This window comes from Aureococcus anophagefferens, assembly GCF_000186865.1.
Source record: "Aureococcus anophagefferens unplaced genomic scaffold AURANscaffold_11, whole genome shotgun sequence".
Lineage (NCBI taxonomy): Eukaryota > Pelagophyceae > Pelagomonadales > Pelagomonadaceae > Aureococcus > Aureococcus anophagefferens.
In genome coordinates this window covers 328530-351755 of record NW_008705571.1, presented here as the reverse complement: position 1 = coordinate 351755, position 23226 = coordinate 328530, and the positions used below count along the sequence as shown (strand labels likewise).

The following is a 23226-nucleotide window of genomic DNA, read 5'->3' as shown; positions in this document are numbered from 1 at the left end:
ACCAGCACGAGATGGGCCTCTTCGCTCCCGAAAAGGTCTGGATGAAGGTCACGGCCAAGAACGGCGCCATCGTGCGCGAGACGCAGGGCATGACGAGCGAGGTCGTCACGGAGCTCGCCTGCGGCACGCTCGTCGTCGTCGACCGCCACGTGATCATCAAGCACAAGAACAAGGACATCAAGCGCGTCAAGATCACGGTGCCCAACGAGGGCTGGATGTCGGCCAAGAGCCTGCGCGTGTCCGAGGAGAAGCACGGCGCCGGCGCGGCCAAGCCCAAGGCCGGCGGGCGCAAGCCCTGCGCGGACCCGGACGACGAGAACGTGGCCCTCATGAAGGAGCTCCACGCGCGGAAGCGCGCGCAGGCCAAGGAGCGCGACGCGCACCTGAGCGACGCGGACGTCGTCGCGCGCGTGTCGAAGGCGCTCGCGGCGTCGGCCGGCGGCGCGGACGTCGCGTCGCGGACGGCGATCGCGGGCAACCGGAACGAGCCCGCCAAGGCCGTCGTGCTGGGCTACTTCGGCGCGCGCGTCGACCTCCTGACGGCCTTTGCGTCCCACTGGCGCGACCGGCGCTTCGGCGTCCTGACGTACGTGCCGTCGCCGGGCGACGACTACGACGAGCGGCGCGAGTACGTCGCGGACTACGTCAGAGGCGCGGACCGCGTCGTCTTCCACGCGTTGAGCAACAACGGCTACGCCTTCCTCAACCACCTCTTCCGGGACGAGCAGTTCGCCGAGGCCCTGAAGGGCCGGGCCTTCGTCGTGCTCGACTCGTGCCCCGAGGTGCCCAAGGCGGAGGACGGCTACCGCGCGACGGTCGTCCGCGCGGTGACGGCCATGGTCTGCCAGGCCAACGACGAGGCGCCGGACGCCAAGCACCCGCGCTACCACCCGGAGGTGGCCAAGCAGCTCGCGACGTTCCCCGTCCAGGGCCACGCGCTCGGCGGCGACGCGATCCCGCGGTGGGTCCCGCTCCTCGTCGTCTACTCGGAGGCCGACGCCGTCATCGCCCACGGCGAGATCGACGCCTACGTGGATTCGCGCGACGACGCGACGGGCATTTTGAAGTTCTCGGACACGCCCCACGTCACGGGCTTCGCGCTCCGCCCGCGGCGCTACGCGGCGTCGCTCGACAACCTGCTCAACGGCTTCTACATCCCCCCCAAGGCCAAGCCCCTCTACTTCGCCAACACGCGACTGGGCCTCCGGCGCGCGAACACCTACGCCAACGGCGAGGCGAGCCACGACCACCACGACCAGGGCGGCGACGGCGGCGGCATCAACTTCTACGACGGCACGAGCGCGCAGCCGACCATGTCCATGGGGCCCGGCGGCACGACGGCCGTCGGCGGCGGCATCAGCGGCGGCCACCCGGTCCTCAGCGGCGGCGGCCTCGGCCCGAACTCGGGCGTCCAAAACCCCTTCGAGGGCCGCGGCAACGTCCAGCAGCTCCCCGGCGGCAAGGGCTTCGTCATGAGCCGCTAGACTTAGACGTCGTCGTTGTAGACGGGGAGGAGGCGACCCTTGCCGACCGTACGGCCGAAGATCTTCGCGCGCTTCTTGTTGCAGGCGACGGCGCGGTTCCGGAGCACGTTCTTGTCCGTCGCGAGGTTGCCGAGGTCCGCGTCGCGCCGCCGCTTGCGGTCGTCGTCGTCGTCGGGCCGCCGCGCGTAGGGGTTCGGCGCGAGCTTCCGCGGCGGCGCCTTGGGCGGCGGCGCGCGCGCGGGCGCGGGCGCGTACTTGGGCCGCGGCGCGGGCCGCGCGGGCGGGCCGCGCGGGTCGCCCGACGACGGCGGCAACGCGCCCTGGAGGTGCGCGGGCAGGTGCCGCCGCTCCGACTCGTTCGCCGTCGACAGGATCGCCTTCTGGACCTCCCGGTCCTCGACGACGATGTAGCCGCGGACCATGTCGTGCGCGATGTCCGCGCGCGACGCGCCGAGGTCGAGCACCTCGCGCAGCGTGCGCCCGTGCTTGTACTTCTCGTAGCGCTCCGCCGACTTTTGCCGCTTCGGGTTCTCCTGCTGCACGCGGCAGGCGCAGCCGATGTACTCGTCGGCGATGCGCACCATGGTGGTCGTGCGGGCGTCGAGAGCGTCGGCGACTTATCAAGGAGTGCGGCGCCGACAGGCGCAGGTGGCGCGCTCTACGGGAGGCCGGCTGTCGCGTCGAGAGCGTCGGCGCAGGCGCAGCGGGCGCGGTGTGCTCGGGATGTGGCAGTGGATGCCGGAGTATATGTGGCTGGGTTGTTTAAGATCCCGAGTCGAATGGCGTGATACGCTTTCGAGAAAATCGATGGCAAAGAGGGCTCCGCCAGTGGTGATGGGCACCTTTGGCAAGCTCTATCTCGGCGCCATGGCCACCGATTTGCAAAATTCTTGTTGCATCTGAAAGCCGGCACGGTCGTCTTGCGCGCAGAGCCAATAACTCAAAAACTTCAACAGCAACATAAACTCGGCATTCTATTCAACCCAGCCACATATGCCGGCCTCGCCGCCGAGCTCGAGTGCAACATGGTGATGTCCGCAGCGATGCTGCGCCGCTGGTGCGTCCTCGCGCTCGCAACGCGATGCTACGGTATCACGCGTGCGAGGCAAAGCATCACCTGTCGCGGCGGGTCGAAGAAGGACGCGAGCAAGGACGACGCCTTCGGCCTGCTCGATCGCAACGATGATGGTTCCATCAGCCGCGAGGAACTCGGCGCGACCATGCGGTCGCTCGGCGACGCGCCGAGCGAGGCGGAGCTCAGCGAGGTCATGGGCTCGCTCGACGGCGACGGCGACGGGTCCGTGAGCCGCGACGAGTGGGCGGCCGCCGACGGCGACGACGACCGCGCGGAGCTCGTCCCGAGAGCAAAAATGAAGGTGGCCGAGGTGCTCGAGGAGGATCTGGACGGCGAGGTCTACCTCAGCTTCCAGATCGACCCGGCGCGCGTGCTCGCGGCGGCCGCGTCGGCCGCGAGCCGGATCGTCCGGTCGCTCTGGGGGTGGTGCTTCGGCGGCGGCTCGAACATTCCGGTGGTCGAGGAGGACGGCGGCGTCGCGGCGGCGTGGCCCGACGCCGTCGCGAGCCCCGCGCGCGCGGCGAAGCGCGCGCTCGAGCGCGGCGCGTTCGTCCTCGTCGCCGGCGCGCCGGCCGACGGCGCCGCCGCGGTCGCCGCGCTCCTCGGCGACGACGCGCTCGGCCAATCGCTGCGGGACCAGAAGGTCGTCGTCCTCGACGCCGCGTCGAGCGACGCGGCCTACGCGCGCGGCGCGGCGCTCGCGTCCGCGGCGCTGCCCGTGGGGCTGCCGAAGCGCGCGTCGTTCCTCGCGCTCGCCGCGCCCGCGGCGCCCGACTTCCGAAAACTCGAGGCGCTGGCCGTCTACCGGCCGACGTCCGTGTCGTCGCCCCTCGCCGTCGCCGCCTGGCTCGCGCGCCACGCGGACGCGCACGCGGGCGCGCTCGCCGCGGTCGTCAAGGCCAAGGCGGAGCTCGACCTCGAGCGCGAGCAGCGCGGCGCGATCGCCGCGGCCGTCGCCGACGACCGCCGGGCCGCGGCGGCGGCGGCGGCGACGCAGGCCGCCAAGGCCGCCAAGGCCGCGGAGGCGGCAGAGGCGGCCCTGGAGGCGGAGCGGAAAGCCGAGGGCGACGCGCGCCGCCGCGCGGACCTCGCGGCGGCGCTGCCGCCCGAGGCCGACGGCGCGGGCGTCGCCGTCAAGCTCCGGTGCCCCGGCGGCGCGACGAAGACGCGCCGGTTCGCGCCGGACGCGACGACGCGGCACCTGCTGGACTGGGCCGACGTCTGCGGCGTCGACCTCGACCGCTACGCCGTCCGCAAGGCCGCGGGCGACAAGCGGGCCCTCGACGATCCGGAGCTCCCGCTCGGCGACGCCGTCGGCGCGCGCGCGCTCCTCGAGTGCGTGGATAAGTAGGGTCTTTACGACGCCGCGGCGCAGCCGAGCTCCGCGCTCGCGCGCGAAAAGGCGCCGTCGAAGAAGCGCGCGTCCTGGCGCCGCGCGATCTTTCGAAGCACGACCCCGGCGCCCGTGGCGTGGTCGCCGCCGCCGTTGTGGAGTCCGTCGAAGCGCGCGAAGGTCGTGGGCTTGTCGAAGCCGAGCCACGCGGCGACGTCCGCGACCGCGTCCCGGAAGGCGGGGAGGTCGCCCATGAAGCGCTCGAGGCAGACCGTGTGGAACGACGGCCGCGGCGCCGTCGCGCGCGCGCTCGCCATCATTTCGGGCAGGTCCCACGCGTCGACCCGGACCATGGCCGCCCGGACGCCCGCGGAGGTGTTGAGCCGCGCGAGGTAGTCGGCCCAATCCTCGTCACGGCTCAGCGCGACGGGCAGGCCGCGGCGCGCCGTCGCGTCGGCCGTCACGAACGCCGCGAGCTCGCCGCCGCGCTCGCCGAGGTCGCGCTGGAAGAGGAAGCCGCCTCGCTCGGAGCCGCGCTTGTGGTACGCGTAGGCGGACGCGACGACGGCGAAGGGGTCGCGCACGATGTTGACGACGCGGTCCGTCGCGCGGAGCGACCCCTCGAAGCACGTGAGGCACCGGTGCGAAAAGTAGGCGTCGAGCCGCGGAAACGCCGCGAGCGCGGCGGCGTCGTCGAGGCCCTGGCCGAACCAGTGGCCGCCGTGCCTGATCACCGGGCCGCCGCCTTTTTCCGCCAAGGCTTGGGCGAGCTTGAAGCCCAGCGTGTGGCCCGACTTGTGGTGCCCGAAGATGATGGAGCGCTCCCCCTCCGCGTCGGCCCAGGCGCTCATTCTTCGTTCATTGGGATCATTGGGAGGCGTTGCTCCTGTGGCGCACAGCACCAACGCGAGGGCTCTCATCGTGTGGATTGTGTGGATTTGTGAGGCCCTTTGATCCCCCTTTGTGGCGAAAGTCGCCGAAACGCGGCCGACGACGCGCTCCTCCTCGCTCCGGGCGCCGCGCTCCTCCGGGAGTCGCGCTCCTCCTCGATCCCCTTCGCTCCCGGCGTCGCGCGGAACGAACCCCGTCGACATTGCTTTACCTTTACCGCCCCGCGACCTCGTCCTCCTCCGGGACGGCGAGCTCGCGCGCGGGCCCGGCCTCGCGGGGGAACTCCGCGGCGAGCGCGTCGGCGACGAACGCGAGCTGGTCGCTGTCGATCGTGAGCGGCGGCACGAGCCCGAGGGCGAAGTCCGCGCCCTCGCCGACGGGGAGCGCGAGGACGCCGCGGCGCAGGAGGCCGGCCATCGCGCGGAGCGGGTCCGGCACGTCGACGGCGAGCATGAGCCCGCGGCCGCGCACGGGCCCGAGGCCGCGCGCCGCGAGGAGCGCCCGGAGCTCGGCGCCGCGTCGCTCCGCGAGCGCCGGCGCGTCGACGCGCCGGAGCTCCCGCAGGCTCGCGCGGGCCATGGCGCAGCCGAGGGGGTTGCCGAGGAACGTCTGCGTGTGGAGCGCCTCGCCGCGCGACGCGCCCCAGGCGTCCATGGCCGCGCGCGTGCCGAGGCACACGGAGATGGGGAAGCCGCCCGCCATGGCCTTGCCGAGGCAGATGAGGTCGGGCGGCGGCGCGCCGAGCGCCTCGAAGGCGAACCAGGCGCCCGTGCGCCCGAAGCCCGAGTAGACCTCGTCGTAGACGAGCAGCGCGCCCTCGGCGTCGCACTTGGCGCGGAGCTCCTCGAGCCAGCCCGCCGGCGGCTCGCGGATGCCGCCGCGGCCCTGGATCGGCTCCACGATCACGCAGCCGACGTCGCGGAGCGACGGGACGGCGCCTCCGAACTCCGAAAAGGTCACGTGCGCGCCGAGCTGTGCCTCGAAGGGCGCGCGGAACGACGGTGCGTGGTAGGCCGTCGCCGCGAGCGCGCCGTGGCCGAGGCCGTGGTAGCCGCCGCCGAACGCGAGCACGCCGGCGCGGCCCGTCGCGAGCGTCGCCGTCTTGATCGCCGCCTGGACCGCGTCGGCGCCCGAGCAGCCCAGGATGCCCTTGGGCAAGCCGGGCAGGAACGACGCGAGCGCCTCGAGGAGCTCGACGCGCGATTCGTCGGCGAAGGCGTCGCCCATGGCGTGGACCAGCGGCCGGTCGAGCATGCGCCGCGCCGCGGCGACGACCGCGGGCGCCGCGTGGCCCAGGTTCGCGACGCCGAAGCCGCTCGTGACGTCGAGGAACTCGTTGCCGTCCGCGTCGACGACGATCGCGCCGGACGCGGAGGCCCAGACGATGGGGTCCGTCGCGGCCGCGCCGAGCGCGTCCGCGCGCCGCGCGCGCCGCGCCGTGATCGCCGGGCACTCGTGCGACGCGAGGCGCGTGATCAGCGCTTGCGATTTCGGGCCGGGAATCGCCGTGCGCAGCCGCGGCAGCTTGCGGCGCCGGCGGCGACGGCGCGTGATGTACCAGGCGGCGACTGTTGTTACCACCCCGGCGATTGCGAGGCGGCGCATGGTTTGCTCTCCGGTACGCTGCGACGCGGCTGTCTGGTTGTTATGCTCTCGGCTTGCTCAGTTACGCTGCGACGCGCGGCTCGTTCAGCTCGTGGAAGCTCATAAGCAGTGGTTCAATGTAGAAGCCGCGACGTCAAGGTGACATCAAAGTATCCGCTCTCCCTGTCCAAAACGCTTTTTAGCATGTTGGGCGCTCCCACCATGCTTCTCCGACCCATCATCCTCGTCGCGGCGTTGGCCCGGGCCGTCGAGCTCGACTGGATCGCGCAGTTCTCCGTTGAGGACAAGACTTTTACCGCGGCCGGCGACGTCGTCTTCAGCTGGACGGGGACGGGTGGGCACAACGTCGAGAAGATGGCGAGCTTCGACGCCTGGGAGAGCTGTGACTTCTCCGGCGCGACCCTCGTCGGCGAGTCGAGCGGCGCGACGGCGTCGGGCGACGACGGGGAGACGGCCTACTACGCCTGCTCCGTGAGCTCGCACTGCGACTGGGGGCAGAAGGTCGCCGTGACGTTCGAGGCGCCTCCCGGCGTCCCGAGCGCCGCGCCGACGAGCGCCGCGCCCTCGGGCGCCCCGACGACGGCCGTTCCGAGCGGCGCGCCGTCGACGCCGCCGACGACGGCGGGCCCGAGCGCCGGGCCGTCCGCGTCGCCGTCTTCGCCCGCGCCGTCGGCGTCGCCGTCGTCGCCCGCGCCGTCGGCGCCGCCGTCGTCGCGCGCGCCGTCCGAGGCGCCGACCGCGGGCCCGACCCCGGCGTACCCGGAGCCGACGTCGACGACCTACGCGCCGTCGGCCGCGCCCTCCGCCGAGCCGTCCGGGCACCCGTCGCCCTCGCCGTCGTCCGCGGCGCCGACGCCCGAGGAGCCGGCGCCGACGGCGTACGCGCAGCCGGCGCCGACGGCGTACGCGCCGTCGGCCGCGCCGGCGCCCGAGCCGACGGCCGCGACGACGCCCGCGCCGACGGCCGAGCCCGCGGGGACGCCGACGCTCTACGCGCCGTCGCCGCGGCCGACGTCCGAGGCGCCGTCGCTCGCGCCGTCCTACGCGCCGTCGGCGCCGTCCGCGCCGCCGTCGCCCGCGCCGTCGCACGAGTACCCGCCGACCGCGCCCCCGACGACGTTCTACCGGCCGTCACCGGGGCCCACGGTCTACAGGCCGAGCGGCGCGCCGACGGCGCCGCCGACGGCGGCGACGTGGCACAAGGCGAACAGCCCCTGGAAGGACTGCGCCTGGGTCGCCGCGTACCCGCCGCGCTGCGACGCGCTCGGCGAGGACGGCACGCTCGCCTACGCGTCCTGCGGCGTCGAGGCCTGCGGCGGCACGACGCCGCCGTCGCAAGCGCCCACGAAGACCTACGTGCCGCCCACGGCCGCGCCGTCCGCGGCGCCCGTCGTCCTCGACTGGGTCGCGCAGTTCTCGGTCTCGGACAAAACGACGGCCGTCGACGCGCACCGGCGCCTCGTCTTCGCGTGGACCGGCGACCACAACGTCGAGCAGATGGCGAGCCGCGACCACTGGGAGGCCTGCGACTTCGCCGGCGCCCGGCTCGTGTCGAACGCGTCCGGCGCGGTCGCCGCGGGCGCGGCGGGCTCGACGTCGTTCTACGCGTGCTCCGTGGGCAAGCACTGCACCTTCGGCCAGAAGGTCGCCGTCGACTGGACCCAGCCCGTGCCCGCGCCGACGGCCTGCGCCGACCGCGACGACTGGTACAAGAAGGCCCAGCCCTGGAAGGACTGCCCCTGGGTCGCCGCGCTCCTGCCCTCGCGCTGCGAGGCCAAGGGCGACGACGACACCTACGCCTGGGAGGCGTGCCGCGTCACCTGCGGCTGCACGGCGCCGCCGTCCCGGGCGCCGACGCCCGCGCGCCCGCCCGCGACGCCGGCGCCGACGCCGCGGCCCGCGCGCGTCTTCGCGCCGGGCGCCAAGACGCCGGAGCCGTCGCTCTGGCCGACCTACGGCGCCGTCGAGGTCGACTCCGTCGACGCCGAGGTCACGTACCGCGGCAACGTGAACAAGAAGGCCGCGCCGCGCGCCGAGGTCGAGGGCGCGTACCTCGGGTCCTTCTTCGGCGTCTGCGTCCTCCTGCTCGTCGCCGTGCGGCTGCTGGGCCTGCACGCGCGGCGGCGCAACTTCGTCGACCGGGAGGCGCCGCCGCCGAAGCGCGACAGCGACCCGGCGACGCCGGCCAAGGCCGTCGCGTGCGCCGTGGGCACGTCGACGTCGCCCGCGGACCGCAAGGCCGCGGCGCTCCAGTCGCTCAACGACTGGCGCGACGACGGCTCGGGCTCCCTGGGCCTGCCGCCGCCGCCCGAGGCGGCGCCCCTGACGCCCGACGACGACGTCTTCCAGCTCGACATGACGATCGCCGACGACGACGACGCCGTCGACGAGGACGTGCTCGGCGGCTTCGACCAGTCGTCGCCGGCCTCGAGCCCGCGGAACCCCGTCGCCCAGGCGCGCGTCGCGCGGCCCGCCCCGCGCTTCGACGACGACCTCGACGACGGCGCGGGCGACCACGACCTCCTCGACCTCGGCAAGGCCGACGCGCCCGCGGCGACGCCGCCCCCGGGCCTCGCGCCCATCTCCCTCGACGACCTGCCCAAGTTCGACGCCAGCGAGCCCCTCCGCGCGCCCGACTCGCCCTTCGACGACGACGGGCCCACCGCGAGCATCCGCGGCTCCATGACCGCGTTCGAGCGCCACATCGCCGCGAGCTCCCCGAAGAACAAGAACCTCGCGTGAGCCAGCTCGATATACTATCATCTAGACAACACGGCGACCACCGTCGGTTCGTACGGTGCGGCGTCCACGCCTCGACGCCGTGGTGGCGTCTCGTCGATGACCTGGGTCGCCAAAAGCTGGCAAAGCGGCTCTGGCAAAAAACTGCGCTATGGCGGAGGCACCTGATCCATGGACGACGCCGGAGGGCCGTGAGGCTAAAAACCCGCAGGATGTGTTGATTGAAGAGCTCGTTGTAGCCAAGATAGGTGGGCGTCGTGTGCTTCCTCGTGACGAGCTCGTGGCTCTCGCCGTGAGCGCCCAGAAAAGCGTACACCATTGGAATTATTTTAAGCGCCATGGCGCCGACACTTTGGAGGTCGCCGTACTTGTTGGCCTAAAAAATGGCGCGTTCAAGCTGGTCGCGAACAACAAGATCGCCTTGGGTCCCGGGATGCGGGTGATGCGGCACGCGGAAGACGGCTTCGAGCGCGCGCTCGACCTCCCGCCGGACGTTCTCGCGAAAGTGCTTTCATTCGGCGACTTCGAAACTTTGACCTCGTCCGAGATCTCGTCGCGTGCAGTCTCGTCCCACACACCCCGTGCCTGGCAGAGTCTCGCTCTGTCGGAGTTCCCGATGCTGCGACTTGTCGCTGACGACGATCTTCAGCGAGACTCGCGCGAGTGGCGCGGAATTTACCGTCGATCGAAGCAGCGCTTTTCTCTGATGTATGATGATCCTCCACCTTCACTGGAAGCGATGCTACCGCCACCGCCGCCGCTGACCGAGTACACATTCGCGTTTGAGATCTGGAGCGGGGTCCCGCAAAGAGGAGCGGACCTCATCGAGTGCGGGAAGTGGAACCTCGGGGACGACCGACGCGTGTGCCATGGAATGCATCTCATCAAGCCTCTATCGTCTCTTTCAGCGGCGGCTAGACTGCAGGAGGAAGAGACGTATGTCCGGTCCATCGTTGCCAAAAGAAATTCTATTCGAGTCGAGTCCTTCGCACTCTACGAAGGCCTTTTTTGGCCCCGCGAGGACCAGGAGCTAGGGGGGGAAAACTGCGAGACATTGGCTCTGCGCTACGCGTCCGATTTGATCAGCAGAGATTCAGGCTATAACGGCCTGAGCTTCAGCGACAATTCCCCCGAACCGGTCACACGTATCAGTTTGACGGGGGAGACCCGCCACCGCAGTATTACGGGCGTCGTCGAAACTATTCCCGCGAGATTAGTGATGGAATTCGAGTGGAGGGCCGAAAACGATATGTACGCGCCGATAGAAGTCTCGCACTTCGAGCACATCCTCGACCGTTACGCGGACTGGTCGTGATCTGCCTACCGCGTCCCCGTCGAGATCGCGCCACGTCCTCGACCGTCACGAGGATTGGCCGTCGCGTCGAGGCGCTTAAATTCGGGCGAAGGCTTTACAGTGTTAAAAGGGCGGCGGCGGCTGGATCTCGTCGTAGCACGAGTTGAGCGTGAACCGCGCGGACCGCCGCGCGTCCGACGCCGGGTTTCGGGAACACACGAGCATGTGGTCGTCGGCCTCCTCGTTGGTCGCGAAGCTCTTGTAGCAGTGGTCGCAGATGAAGTGCTTCGTGCGCTCCGCCTTGCGTGGCGACGCCGGCGGCGACGCCGGCGGCGCGGCGCCGTCGCCCTTCACGAGAGGCACGAGCGTGTGGACGAGCACGGGCGCGACGGCGCCGACGCGGTGCGCGCGCGAGATGACCTGCTCCAGCAGGGCGCTGTCCCGGATGGGCTCGAGGAGGAAGATGTGCGTGAGGAAGCTCAGGTCCAGGCCGTGGCTCGCCTCGCGCGTGAGGCAGAGCACGGGCACCTTCTCCGCGCGCACGACCACGGGCGCTCTGTCGAGCTTGGGCCCGCTAAACCAGCGCCCGTGCCAGTTGCCGCAGCGCGCCCACTTGAGCAGCCGACATCGCACGGGGCCGTGGCGCGGCGGCCCCGCGTCGTCCCACAACGGCCCGAGGTACCAGTCGCCGCCGTCGAAGCCGTGGTCGACGGCGCGCCGGACGCAGTCGTCCTTGCCCCAGCGTCGCCAGGTCGCGTCGTCCCGCCGCCGCGCGAAGGGCGGTCGCTCCGCGAAGGTCACCGTGACCTCGTCGCCGACGCGCCAGTTCCTGAAATTGGCCGCGTAGGCCGCGCCGTCGGCGGGCGCGCCCGGCGCCGCCGCCGCGTCGACGTGCAGGATGCGCTCGGGCTCGACGAGCACGCGCTTGCCGCAGACGCGCGCGGCCGCGCTCGGCTCGCCGCCGTCAGGATCGGCGTAGAACGCAGCGGTCCGCGCGTCCGCGACGGCGTCGTCGAGGATCTCGACCTCCATGAGCGCGCGGCCGCAGAGCTTCGCGTCCGCGTCCTCCTCGCTCCCGCAGACGGGGCAGGTCCGCGTGCGCGCCTCGTCGTAGCGGAAGCGGACCAACTCCCGCGTCGACGTCGCGTGGCCGAGGCGCCGCACGTCGAACTCGGCGATGGACGACGCGCCGAGCCGGTCGTAGAGCGCCTCGGCGACGCTCTGGAGGTCGCCCTCGTGCTGCGAGAAGACGGCCATCTTCGGATTGTTCCCCGCGTCGCGCCCCCGCCGCAGCGTCTCCGCGACGTGGTCCGCCATGGCGCAGTCGACGCGCCACTGGAAGTCCGCGTCGCTTTCGCCGGCGACGGGCTCGACCTCGATCTCGACGTTCTCGATGACGGGCTTCGGCAGCTCGAGGTCCTCCTTCCGGTGGCGGACGACGACGGTCCGGAGCAGGTCGACGACGGCCGCGCGCGCGGCCTCGCCCGCGGCGCCGTCGCCGAGGCCCGCGGCCGCCTTCGCGAAGGGCTCGGCGACGGCGGCCCAGCGCTTTTTCTTCGCCGTCGCGCTCGCGGCCGCGGCCGCGGCGCCGTCGAGGCGCGGGTCGACGTCGAGGCCGTAGTCCGGGTGCCGGAGCCACTTCATGAGCTTCTGGAGCTGGTCCAGGTGCTTCGTCGTCGCCGCCGGGTCGTCGATGTCGCCCGTCGTCGGCGTGCCGGACACGACCCAGCGCCGCTCCGCGAAGATCTCCGCGACGAACGCGGACGCCTCGGGCCCCATGTCGGACCGCTGCGCCGGGCGCGTTTTGGACTTCTTTTCGCCCTCGGGGCCGCCCGCGAGCTCGTGGCCCTCGTCGACGACGAGGCGGAGCCAGCGCAGCGCGAGGAGCGGCGACGCCGTCGCGTCGCTCGACGGGCCGTGGCGGAAGACGTTCCGATCCTTGGCGGCGCGTTCTTCCGCGTCGAGCCGCGCCTCGAGGCGGCACGCGGAGAAGGGTACGACGACGATGAGGTATTTCCGGAGCACGTCGGCCCGCGGCACGCGGCCGCCGACGCGGAGCGGCGCCGCGCCGCCCGCGGCGCCGCCGCGCCAGGTCGCGGCGTCGCCGAAGCCGTGGACGTAGCAGCAGCCGTCGCCGCTTTTCCCGTCGCCGAAGCTCGGCGCCACCTGCTTCAGGTCGACGTGGACGGCGATCTGGTGCTTCCAGTGCTCCAGGAGCGCGTCGGGCACGACGACGAGCGTCCCGCCCGTCGGCCGGAGGGTGCGCTCCGCCAGCGCGCGCTTGCCCGCGGCGCCGTAGAGCGCGGACCGCCTTTTGCTGTCTAAGCGGCAGCGCACGAGGGCCATGCCGTAGGCGAACTCGAGGCGGACCTCGTCGCGCTCCGCGGGCGTGAGGTGCGCGAGCTTGCCCGCGCCGCCGCGGAGGTGCGCCTCGAGCGCGCGCGGCGACGCGAAGTCGAAGGGCGGCGTCGCGCCGCGCAGGAGGGCGTCGGCCTGGGCCCAGGCCGTCGACCCGCGCGCGAAGCTGTCGCGGTGCGCGAGGAGCGGCCGCAGGCCCGTCAAGATCTCGCGCCGGAGCTCCATCTCGAGATGGCGGAGGGCCTTGAAGGCCGCGTCGACGGCTTCCCCGTCCCAGAACGCCGTCGGCGGCTGCGGCAGCTCGCCCGCGGACGCGAGCGCGAGCGCGAGCACCGTCACGGTCTTGCCGAGGCCCGGCGCGTCGCCGAGGACGCCGCCGCGCAACGTCCCGAAGCCGCCGGGCCGCGTCTCGAGGCGCCGCATGGCCGCGAGCGACGCGAGCTGGTGCCGGAAGAGGCCACCGCGGCCGCCGGGCCCCGAGTCGCGGAAGAGGCCCGGAAAGTGCGGGAACGGCGCGTGCGGCTGTCTCCCTTCCCCGACGCAGCCCTTGGCCGACACGTAGTCGACGCGGGCGAGGCGGTCGCGGACGCGCGCGCTCGCACAGGTCACGCCCCGCAGCTCGTGCGGCGCGAGGCACCGCAGCGCGTCGTGGTCGAGGCACGCGCGGCCCGCGCAGAAGTAGACGAGGAGCCGCTCGCCCTTGCCCGCGCCGTCCGCGGGCTCGCGGCGCCGCCGCGCCGCGCGGCCGTCGTCGACCACGACGGCGAACGCCGCGTCGCCGTCCTCGAAGGCGACGGGGCCCGCCGGCGCCGCCAGGAGCCGCGCCGCGCAGAGGACGATCGCGTCGCCGGCGCGGACGTCGCGCGCGCGCTCGTCGACGCGGATCACGACGCCGCCGCGCACGACGGCCGTCGCGTGCTTGCCGCGCGACGTGAGCAGAAGCGAACCGTGCGCGTGCACGAGATCGGCCTGGTGGCGAGAGACCTGGGCGTTGACGATGTGCAGGGGCAGCACGGCGGCGCCGTGCCGCCCGAGCGCGCTCGTCGTATTCGATGGAATCGGCGTCGCCACGTCGGTCGCCAGATTCTTCAGCAGATACAGGGTGGTTTGCGCCATCGCTGCGCGCGGCACGTTGCTCGGCGGCGGGAGAGCGCGCGTCGAGGCTGCCGGAGAGCGCGGGAAGCCGCAGGAGCTGTGGCAAGTGCTTCAGCGACAGCCTCAGCATGCACGATGCCGCGCCACCAGTGCCCAACGGTGATTACGGACCGTGACTCGGGGGGCTGAGAGGCCGAAATGACGATCGTCATACCGCTGTTATTTGCTGGCCCCTCGAGTACGTACGCCTCAGGCTGGCGCGGTTCGCGCGGTCGACGCGCGTCCGGCCGGCGAAGATCAGTTTTTCCGGCTCAAGAAACGCGACCAATGTCGAGGAGCCGGCCCCCGGATCCGAGTCGACCGGAAACCTCGAGCTCGATAGTCACTCGTTCGCGAATGAGCACCGAGAGCTCGTCTAGAATTACGCGTTCGCGGCTCGGAGCCTGTTTCGGAGCTACGGAAATCGATTTTTCCGGCTCAAGAAACGCGACCAACGTCAAAGTGCCGGTCTCGAGGTCCGAATCGACCGGATTCCCCGAGATACAGAGCCAATCATTCACGGGCGAGGGCCCAAAACTGGTCTAAAAAAACGAATTCCCGTCTCCGGGCACGTTTCGGCGCCGCGGAAGTCGATTTTATCGCCTCAAGCAGCGCGTGGGACGTCGAAGAGTTGGTTCCGAGGTCCGAGTCGACCGAAAAGCTCGAGCTAGAGTACTCGTTCACGGATGAGGACACAAATCTGGTCTAAAAAAACGAATTCCCGTCTTCGAAACGCCGCGCGTCACGAAGAGGCCCTATCTCGGCTGTATTGGGTCGAAAAAAAATTGTTGTTGGCTCTGGCAGGACGGATCCGTCAACTACCATGTCGCTCTTGCTATCTAGCTATAGGTTTTTGGCACCAGAAGTATTTTTAAATTCGACGCGTTCGTAACGAAGTTCGGTGGACGTTTTCACGCGCGAGATGCGCCACATTTTGTAGCCCCGGCTGTCGGACCCCGAGCTAATGCACTGAGATCGGCCCTCGATCGGGCTGACCGGCCTCCACGTCGTGCATCTGACGGGTACGCGCGTTGCCGCGCTGGGAGCTCTATTTTGGGCCCCGAGGGCAAAAAAAAATCTTAATACGCAATAATTTCGGCCCAACGCCGTGTTTGAGATGTCCCTGGGTTTGGTTGTGATCTACCGTGTCCAGCGGTGTGCGGGCGACGGCGATACGCGGCTGTAGTGGCCAGTTATGGCCCTCTGGGTACGCTGTAGATCCCAGATGTCCGCGTGCCTGGAGAACCTACACTCCCAGGAACGCAGTCCCTACGCCCAGGGCGCGTGCCCAGGGTGCCCGAGCGTGGTGCGAACTACGACCACGACCCAAGCCCATCCCGAGAGGATGCGAAGGACACCAAGGACGCTTATTTTGGGCGGCCCATTTTTTATTTTAATTGAACACCCCGAACGGACGCGGTCGCCGCGTGAGCGACCGGGCCACACGCTAAAACCCCTAAACCGCCTTACCGGGCGGGATGACGGCGACGGGCCTCGGGGCCTCGCGCTGGACGAGGGCCGCGTAGACGCTCACGGGCGGGTCGCTCGGCTCGCGCGGCGCGTCGAGCGCGCCGAGCGCGAGGCCCGCGCCCGGCCGCGGCGCGCGGAGCCCGGCCGCGAGGTCCGCGACGGCGCGCGGGAGCGCGTCCGCGCCGCAGAGGACGTCGTCGACGAGCGGCGGCACCGTCGCCGGCGGGAAGCCGGTGGCGTCGAGGCGGTAGAGGCCGCGGCCGACGTCGCGGACGCGGAGCGTCGGCGTCGCCGCGCCGGCGCCGTCGGCCGCGGCCCCCGCGCGCGCGGCGGCGCCGGGCGCGCGCGGCTCCCAGAGGACCACCGCGTCCGGCGCCGCGGCGCCGTCGCCGGGGAGCGCGAAGCGCGCCGCGGCGCCGTCGAGGCCGTCGAGCGCGCGGAGGAACGTCGCGAACGCCGCGTCGCCCGGCGGCGCGTCGAGGAGGACGACGGGCGGCGGCCGCGCGGCCGCCGCTTCCACGGCGCGCGCCGCGGCGAGGCCCTCGGGCGCGACGGCGACGTGCGCGACGTCCGCGGCCAGCGCGACGGCGCCGTCGTTGTCGAGCGCGGGCGCGACGAGGCCCAAGTGGTGCACGAGGAGCGCGGCCGCGGGCGCGCGGGCCGCGGGCCGCTCCGGCCGCGGCGCCGCCGCGGCGCGAAGGTCCGCCGCCGACGGCGACGGCGGCGGCGGCCGGGACGCGCCCACGGGCTTCGCACGCGCGAGCTGCCGCGCCGTGCGGAGCCGCTCGACGAGGCGGACGCGCTTCGGCGCGAGCGCCGCGCCCCGGTCCGCGCCGGCCTTGTCGAGGAAGCGCTGCAGGTTGTCGTTGGCGACGAGCGCGCGGCACTCGTGCACGGCGTCGTCGAAGAGGCCGTCGAGGTCGTCCTCTCGCAACCGCCGCTCCACGTCCGCGACGATGCGCTGCGGCAAATTCACCTGGCTCGCCGCGTCCGCGCGGACGAAGGCCGCGACGATGCGCGCCGCGTCGTCCCGCGAGCCGTCGTGGAGCGCCGCGGCGGCGAGGAACCGGAGCCCCTCCGCCGCGAACTCGCCGTCGAGGAAGCGCTCGAAGGCCAAAAGCGCGCCCGCGTCGCCGAGCACGAGGTCCAGCACGTCCAGGTTCGACTCGACGGCAAAGGTCGCGCCCGCGGCCGGCGGGCCGACGAGCGTCGCGTCCGGCGCCGCGTCCGCGCCCGCCGGCGGCGCGCGGCCCTCGGCCGACGCGAGGCGGCCGAGCGCCGCGGTCGCGCGGTCGCGCGCGAGGTCCGCCCGAAAATCGATCTCCTCGCGCGCGAGCGTCGCGGCCGGCCGCGGGTCCCGGAAGTCGCCCCGGGGCGAGCCGTCGCCGTCGCCGCCGTCGGTCCCCTCGAAGAGGTCGCCGATGAGGCCGTCGGCCTCGGCGTCGCGCGCCAAATCCAGATCCGCGCTCAGGTGCCGCGTCCGCTCCGGCTTCGTCATCGTCATGCGCACGGCCCGCCGGAACTTCTCCATGCGCGCCTCGCGGGACGTCGCCGACGGCGGCGACGGCGGGTCCGCCGCGCCGTCCAAAATGGCCGCGAAGGACGGCGGCGTCGGCGCGCGCCGCGGCGGCGTCCGCGCGCGCTCCGCCGCGGCCGCGGCCGCGAGCCGCGCGGTCCAGCGCCGCGACGCCGCCGTCGACGCGCGGCCCAGGGCGACGGCGTCGTCCTCGCCGGGGGCCGCCGCGAGGGCGACGACGTAGCGCGGGCCGCCCGCGTCGCCGCGCTGCGCCAGGAGGCAGACGGTCCGCGGCGCCGCGGCGGCCGCGGCCGCGCGCGGCGGCGGCCGGGGCCCCGCGTGGAGGCTCTCGAGGGCGTCGCGGGCCTCGGCCGCGGCGGCCCGCAGGCCGTCCCAGAGCGCGCCGACGAGGGCCGCGCGGCGCTCGTCGCGGAGGCAGAGCGTCGCCGCGGCCGCGCGCGCGTCGTGGACGTCGTCGAGGGCCGCCGCGAGGGCGTCGAGCGCCTCGGCGTCCGGGCCGCCGTCCTCGGCGTTGCGCCTTGCCTCGTCCAACGCGCCGTGGAGCGCGAAGTCGTTGAGGGGCAGCCGCGCGCGCGCCGCGCGGCCGCCCAAGCCGAGGAGCGCCGCGTCGAGGACCGCGAGCGCCGCGCGGCGCTCGAGGGGCTCCCAGAGGCCCGACGCGTCGCGCAGGGGCAGCCAGGCGCCCAGCGCCCGCAGGCCCGCGGCGGCGCAGTCGTCGCACTTGCCCAGCCCCGCGCGGCTCGCGTCGCGCGGCCGGCTCGCGGACGACGACCCGCGCTCGAACTCCAGGCCGCCCGGCGCGTCGCCCGGCAGGTCCTCGAGGGCGCGCGCGAGGGCCGCGGCGCCGTTGGCGAGGACGCAGCGCAGCAGCACGGCGACGACGGCCGCGCCCTCGGCGCCGAGCTCGAGGAGCTCGCGCGCGAAGCCCGAAGCGTCCGCGAGCGCGGCGATCGCGACGCCGCGGCAGGCCTTGCGCCGCGCGGCCGCGGCCTCGCCGACCTCGCCCAGGCCGCCGGCGTCGTCGCGCGCCGCCGCGGCGCCCGCGCCGCAGATGGCCACGGCGAGGCCCAGCGCCGTCGCCTGCGCGGCGTCCGTCGCCGCCGCCGCGGGCGCGAGCGCGACGCGGACCACGGAGGCCGCGGACGACAGGGCCCGGGCGAGGAGCGCGGCGTCGGCGCCGCGCACGGCGTCGCGGGCGCAGGCCGCGACGGCGCCGCCGATCTTCGCGCCGAGGTCCGGCGCGTCGGGCCCGTCGGCCGCGGCCGCGGCCGCGTACGCGGCCGGGCCGCGCAGGCGTCGCCCCGCGCCCAGGCCGCGCCCGGCGCGTCGTCGAGGGCGCAGGCCGCCGCCGCGGCGACGGCGGGCGCGACGAGGCGCCGCGAAACCGCGGCGAGGGCCGCGCCGCGCCGCGCGACGGCGACCAGGGGCGCGCGGCCGCGCGCGGCGCCGCCGCGGTCGAGTTCGCGGCCCACGGCGGCGACGACGAGGCCGATGACGCGCCGCCGCAGGGGCCGCGCGGCCCGGGGCCAGGGGCTCCCCGCGGCGAGGCCGTCGCAGAGCGCGCCGAGCGCCGCGCCCGCGGCGGCGCCGCGGCCCGCGCGGCCGTCGTCCGCGAGGGCGACGAGCCAGGGCGCGACGGCGGCCAAGGCGCCGACGACGCGCGCCGGGTCGAGGGCGCCCCCCGTCCGGGGTGCGGCCTTCGGGTCCCGCGGCTTGGGGCGGCTCGCGAGGAGCCGCGCGGCGCCGGCGGCGCCCGCGGCCGCGGCCTCGGCCGCGGCCGGCGGCGCGCCGCGGAGGCAGGCCGGCGGCAGGAGCCGCAGGGCCGCGTCCACCAGCGCCAACGCGTCGGACGCCTCGCGGCCGGCGCCCAACGCGCCCGACGCCTCCGCGGCCGCGGCCTCGACGCGGCGGCGCCACTCCGCGCAGACGTGGCCGCCCAGCGTCTCGCGCACGGCCACGTCGTCGTCCGGCGCCGCGGCGTCCGGGTCGACGCCCGCGCCGTCGCTCGCCAGGTTCGCGGCCCAGCGCGCGCACCAGTCCCGCGACTCCGGGCCCGGCCGCGCGAGCAGGACGCAGAACGCGCAGCGCACCGCGAGCGGCGCCGTCGCCGCGAGGGCCAGGGGGCAGCCGCGCCGGTGCACGGCCGCGCCGGCGTAGACATCGACGACGCGCCGGACCTTGTCGCGGAGCGCGGCCCAGCGCGCGTCGCCGCCGTCGCCGTCGCCGTCGCGCGCGGCGAGGACGACGGCCGCGTCCTCCGCGAGGCCCAGCGCGAGCGCGGCCAGCGTCCGGCGGCCGTGGGGCGCCAGGCGCGCGGCGACGGCGGGCGCGTAGGCGCCGTCGAGGGCGAGGGTCGCGTGCGCGAGGACGCCGTCGCGCTTCTGACCGTCCGAGAGCGCCGCGCCGCCCGGCACGCGGCGCGCGTCCGCGGCGAAGGTGCGGAACAGCTCGACGGTCTCGACGCAGGCGTCGCCGAAGGCCGAGTCCTCCTCGACGCCCGCGTCGGCGTCGTCGCCGGGGCCGGCGGCCGCCGCGAGCGCCTCGAGCGGCGCGCGCAGGAGCGCCGCGAAGCGCGAGCCCGCGGCGTCCGCGAGGAGCGAGTCGCCGAGCACCTGCCGCAGCCAGCCGTGGGCCGCGAGGACGACCTTGAGCCCGTCGTCTTCGTCGACGGCGCCGAGCCACGTCGGCAGCAGGTCCGCGACGACGTCCGCCCAGTGGCCGAAGCGGCGCCGGCGCCGCGCGTCCGCCGCCGCGCGCGCGGCCGGCGCCTCGCCGTCCTTGGACGCGCCCGGGCTCAGGACGCTGTCGCCGTAGCCCGCGCGCAGCGAGCTCGCGCGGTCGCCGCCGCGGCCCGCCTGGCCGCTCGCGCGCCGCGCCGCGCGGTCGTCGGCCGCGCGCGCGGGCAGCGACGACCCGAGCGAGTACTTGAGGAACTCCTCGACGAGGGCCAGCCGCGTCTCCGCCGGCGTCTTCTGCCCCGTCCAGCGATGGCCCGCGAAGGCCGCGGCCGACGCCTCGCCGTCGGCCCACTCGGCCGCCTCCGCGCGCTCGCCGCCGAGCGCGGCCTCGAGCAGCTCCGTGCAGCGGACCTGCTCCGCCGCGGAGCCGCCGACGCACCAGCTCGCGGCGGCGCGCTCGAGGAGGCCCTCGGCGAGCTGGAGGAGCAGGCGCACGCCCTCGAGCCGCGCGGCCGTCGCCGCGTCCGGGTGCAGGACCTTGCGGCAGAGGAGCAGGATCCGCGCGGACGGCGAGAGGCTCAGCACCTTCTTCTTCACGTTGGACCCGAAGGAGAAGAGCCCGCCGCTCGCGCGCCGCAACCGGTCGCCGACGGTGGCGCGCGCGGGCAGCGGGTCGTCGTCGCAGCCGTCGGAGGCCGCCGGCTCGTCGGCCGCGGGCTCGTCGCCGTCGCCGGAGCGCCGCGGCGCCGCGCTCGCGGCGAGCGCTGCTAGCGCGTCCATCTCGTCAGTCACCCCCGCGGCGGCCGACGCCTCGATGACACGCCGCACGAGGAAGAAGACGTCGGACCAGTCGCGCTCCTCGATGACCTTCTCGCCGCGGAGCACGCGTTTCGCGAACGCGATGGGCCGCGCCTTCGGCGCGTCCTGTTCCCACTCGCCCGACGTCATGCGCTCGTACTGCTCCACGGTCTCGAAGCACGTCTCGATGATGCGCCAGGCGTTCTCCGTCAGGAACTCGCACTCGTGCGCCGCGTCGCCGCAGGTGCGGACGAAGTCCACGGCCGTGCGCAGCCGCTTGCGGGGCGTCACGTCCTTGTAGAAGCGCGCCAACCGCGGGTCCGTCTCCATGGCGCCGGGCGGCGCCGGCGCGCGCGAGCCGGGCCGCGCGGCCGACGAGCGGGTCACTGCCGGGGCAGCCGAGACCTCGCGGATCACTGCCGGGGCAGCCGAGACCTTGCGGCCACCATCGAGAGCTCCGAGGCAATTAAATTTTATGCAACGTGACGCCAGCTTTACCTCGCTCAAGAGCTCCTGCATTTTAGGCCGGCGCGCCCTGCTTCGCCTCGTGGGGGTCGAGCCAGAAGTTGAGGATCGTCGACGGCCCGTCGCTGGAGACCGCGTGCCACCAGAAGGCGGGCAGGTAGAGGACGTCGCCCGCGGCCAGCGCGACGTCGACGAAGGGCGCGGGCGGCGCCGCCGAGAAGGGCGCGTGGGGCCCGACGGTCGCGAGCGCGGCGACGGAGAAGAGCGGCGCGTTCGACGGCTTGAGCGCCGCGGCCGCGCCCGGCGCGAAGAGCCGGACGGCCTTGGCGCCGCCGACGACGAGCAGGAGCTGCTCCGCGGGGTCGACGTGCGTCGCCGTCGCCGCGCCGCCGGGCGCCACGTAGGCGTGGACGGGCTGCGCGTCGCCGAACCAGTGGCCAAACGCCGCGCGCGGCGACCGCGCCTCCGCGGCCGCGAGGTCCGCCGCGAGCTCGGGGAGCGTCCTGGCCAGGTCGATCTTCGCCGCGTAGCGCGTCGGCACGCGCTCCGTCCGCCGCTGGTCCAGGACCTCCGCGAGCGTCGCGGAGCCGTTGGCCGCGGACGCGAAGACGCGCTCGCCGCTGAGCACGTCGATCCACGAGCCCCGCGTCGGCACCTCGCGGGACCCGCAGCGCTCCTTGAGGTAGGCGTCGTCGCCGAACTTTTCCAGAAGGGCCGCGTAGGGGCCCTCGAGCCCCCAGCCCTTGACGACGCACGGCTCGTGGCGCTTGACGAAGTCGCCGAAGCCGTCGCCCGTCGCCGGCAGCGCCGCGACGGCGGCGGGCACGGGCGGGTTCCAGTGCTTCGGCGCGATGCCCCGGCTCGCGAACTGCGCGAAGCACTTCAGGGCCGCGAGGGGCGTCTCGGGCGCCATGGCCATCGTCGCCGCGGCGCGCCGCGCTTCCGCCGTGCGGCAGCAGCGCTGCGCGGCGATGGACGCGACGCGCCGCAGCGTGCCCGCGAAGCGCGCGGCGTCGACGCCGCGCGCGGCGCAGTAGCCCGCCACGGGCAGCGCGAGCGGACCGCCGCCCTCCGTCGGGCTCGTCGCCTCCTCGTCCGCGGCCGCGAAGCGCGCGTTGGCCCGTCCGCGCATGTCTAGATCCACGACGTAGACGCCGCGGTTCCCCGGCCGCGCGAACCGGGCTGCGTCGCCGGCGAGATCGAATAACGAAGCGATCTCGACGGCGGCGCGGCCCGCGCGCCGGTCCAGTGCCAGCATGGCCTCGTCGGCGGTCGCGCGGGCGGCGCGCGCGTCGACGCGCAACATTGCGGCCTCCGTTGGCGTAGTGGCCTCGATGGCGGCCATCCTGCCCCGGGCTGGCTCGGGCGGTGTTGAAATTCATCATGCAGGCCAACATTCGCGGCGCCGCTGAGAGATTGGTCCTGGCTCAGCACTACACCACGAGCGTTCGTTGTACACACGCGACCGACGGAGGTCCTTGGTTCCTGCGCCGCTGCGGAGGTCGCGACAGACAAAGTATACCACCACGCCACCCACGAAGCGGCGCCGCACGATGGGCTCGGCCGCTACAGTGAGCTCGTCGGAGCGCATATCCGCCGCTCTCCTCGCGGCGGACACGTCGACCGTCGAGCACGTGCGGAAGATGCTGGCCAAGGTGCAGAGCCACCCGACGGAGGCGAAGTACCGGCGACTCAAGACGTCGTCGGCCCTGTTCCGCGAACGCTTCGTCGGCTCCGAGGACGTGTTGGCCGTGCTCGGATTCGTCGACGAGGGCGAACTGAAGGTCCTACCCGAGGCTGCGGCCGCGCTCGTCGGCGACGGGCTCGCGCTCGTCGACGCGCGCCTCGCGATGGCCGACGCCGAGGTCGCGGCGAAGCGCGCGGCGGCCGAGGAGGAGAAGGACGACGCCGCCGAGCCCGTGGCCGAGGACGACGCGATGGACGTCGACGACGACGACCTGCGGCGCGCCCTGGAGCTGTCGCGCGGGGGGGCGCCCATGGAGGAGGAGCACAAGGAGGCGGAGGCGCCCGAGGACGGCGACGACGACGACGACCTGCGGCGCGCGCTGGAGCTGTCGCGCGGCGGGGCGCCCATGGAGGAGGAGAAGGCGCCGCCGCCGCCGGCGGACGACGCGGCGCGGCTCCGCGCGCGCGTCGGCGAGCTCTTCGCCGTCGAGGTCGCCCGGGGCTCCGCGCCGAACGTCGCGGCGGCGGAAGCGCTGCGCCTCGCGCAGCTCGAGCTCGCGGCGCCCGCGCCCGCGCCGGCGCCCGTGGACCCGGCCGTGCTCACGCCGGCGGGCTTCCAGGCGCGCGTCAAGGCGCTCTTCGCCGCCGAGGTGGCCGGGGGCGCCGCGCCGAATGCGGC

General features: G+C 74.0%; 5 protein-coding genes across 5 annotated transcripts; 2 read left to right on the top strand and 3 right to left on the bottom strand.

Annotated features, from left to right (window-relative positions):
• Positions 1-11: 11 nt before the first annotated feature.
• Positions 12-1484, top strand: AURANDRAFT_64631 (hypothetical protein; the record flags this gene model as incomplete). Its single annotated transcript, XM_009039523.1, has 1 exon — positions 12-1484. The coding sequence occupies one exon, from the start codon at positions 12-14 to the stop codon at positions 1482-1484; it is 1473 nt and encodes a 490-aa protein (XP_009037771.1).
• A 2431-nt stretch (positions 1485-3915) lies between these two features.
• On the bottom strand, positions 3916-6388 carry rocD2 (ornithine aminotransferase, rocD2; the record flags this gene model as incomplete). The annotated part of the gene is made up of 1 exon (XM_009039302.1): positions 4997-6388. The coding sequence occupies one exon, from the start codon at positions 6386-6388 to the stop codon at positions 4997-4999; it is 1392 nt and encodes a 463-aa protein (XP_009037550.1).
• Positions 6389-6571: 183 nt separating this feature from the next.
• AURANDRAFT_64629 (hypothetical protein) lies at positions 6572-9130 on the top strand (the record flags this gene model as incomplete). The annotated part of the gene is made up of 1 exon (XM_009039524.1): positions 6572-9130. The coding sequence occupies one exon, from the start codon at positions 6572-6574 to the stop codon at positions 9128-9130; it is 2559 nt and encodes an 852-aa protein (XP_009037772.1).
• Positions 9131-10532: 1402 nt separating this feature from the next.
• Positions 10533-13895, bottom strand: AURANDRAFT_71750 (expressed protein; the record flags this gene model as incomplete). Its single annotated transcript, XM_009039301.1, has 1 exon — positions 10533-13895. The coding sequence occupies one exon, from the start codon at positions 13893-13895 to the stop codon at positions 10545-10547; it is 3351 nt and encodes a 1116-aa protein (XP_009037549.1).
• A 1474-nt stretch (positions 13896-15369) lies between these two features.
• Positions 15370-22167, bottom strand: AURANDRAFT_64627 (hypothetical protein; the record flags this gene model as incomplete). The annotated part of the gene is made up of 3 exons (XM_009039300.1): positions 15370-18000; positions 18306-20831; positions 20995-22167. 3 exons carry the CDS (start codon positions 22165-22167, stop codon positions 15370-15372), a joined length of 6330 nt encoding a protein of 2109 aa, XP_009037548.1.
• Positions 22168-23226: the final 1059 nt, after the last annotated feature.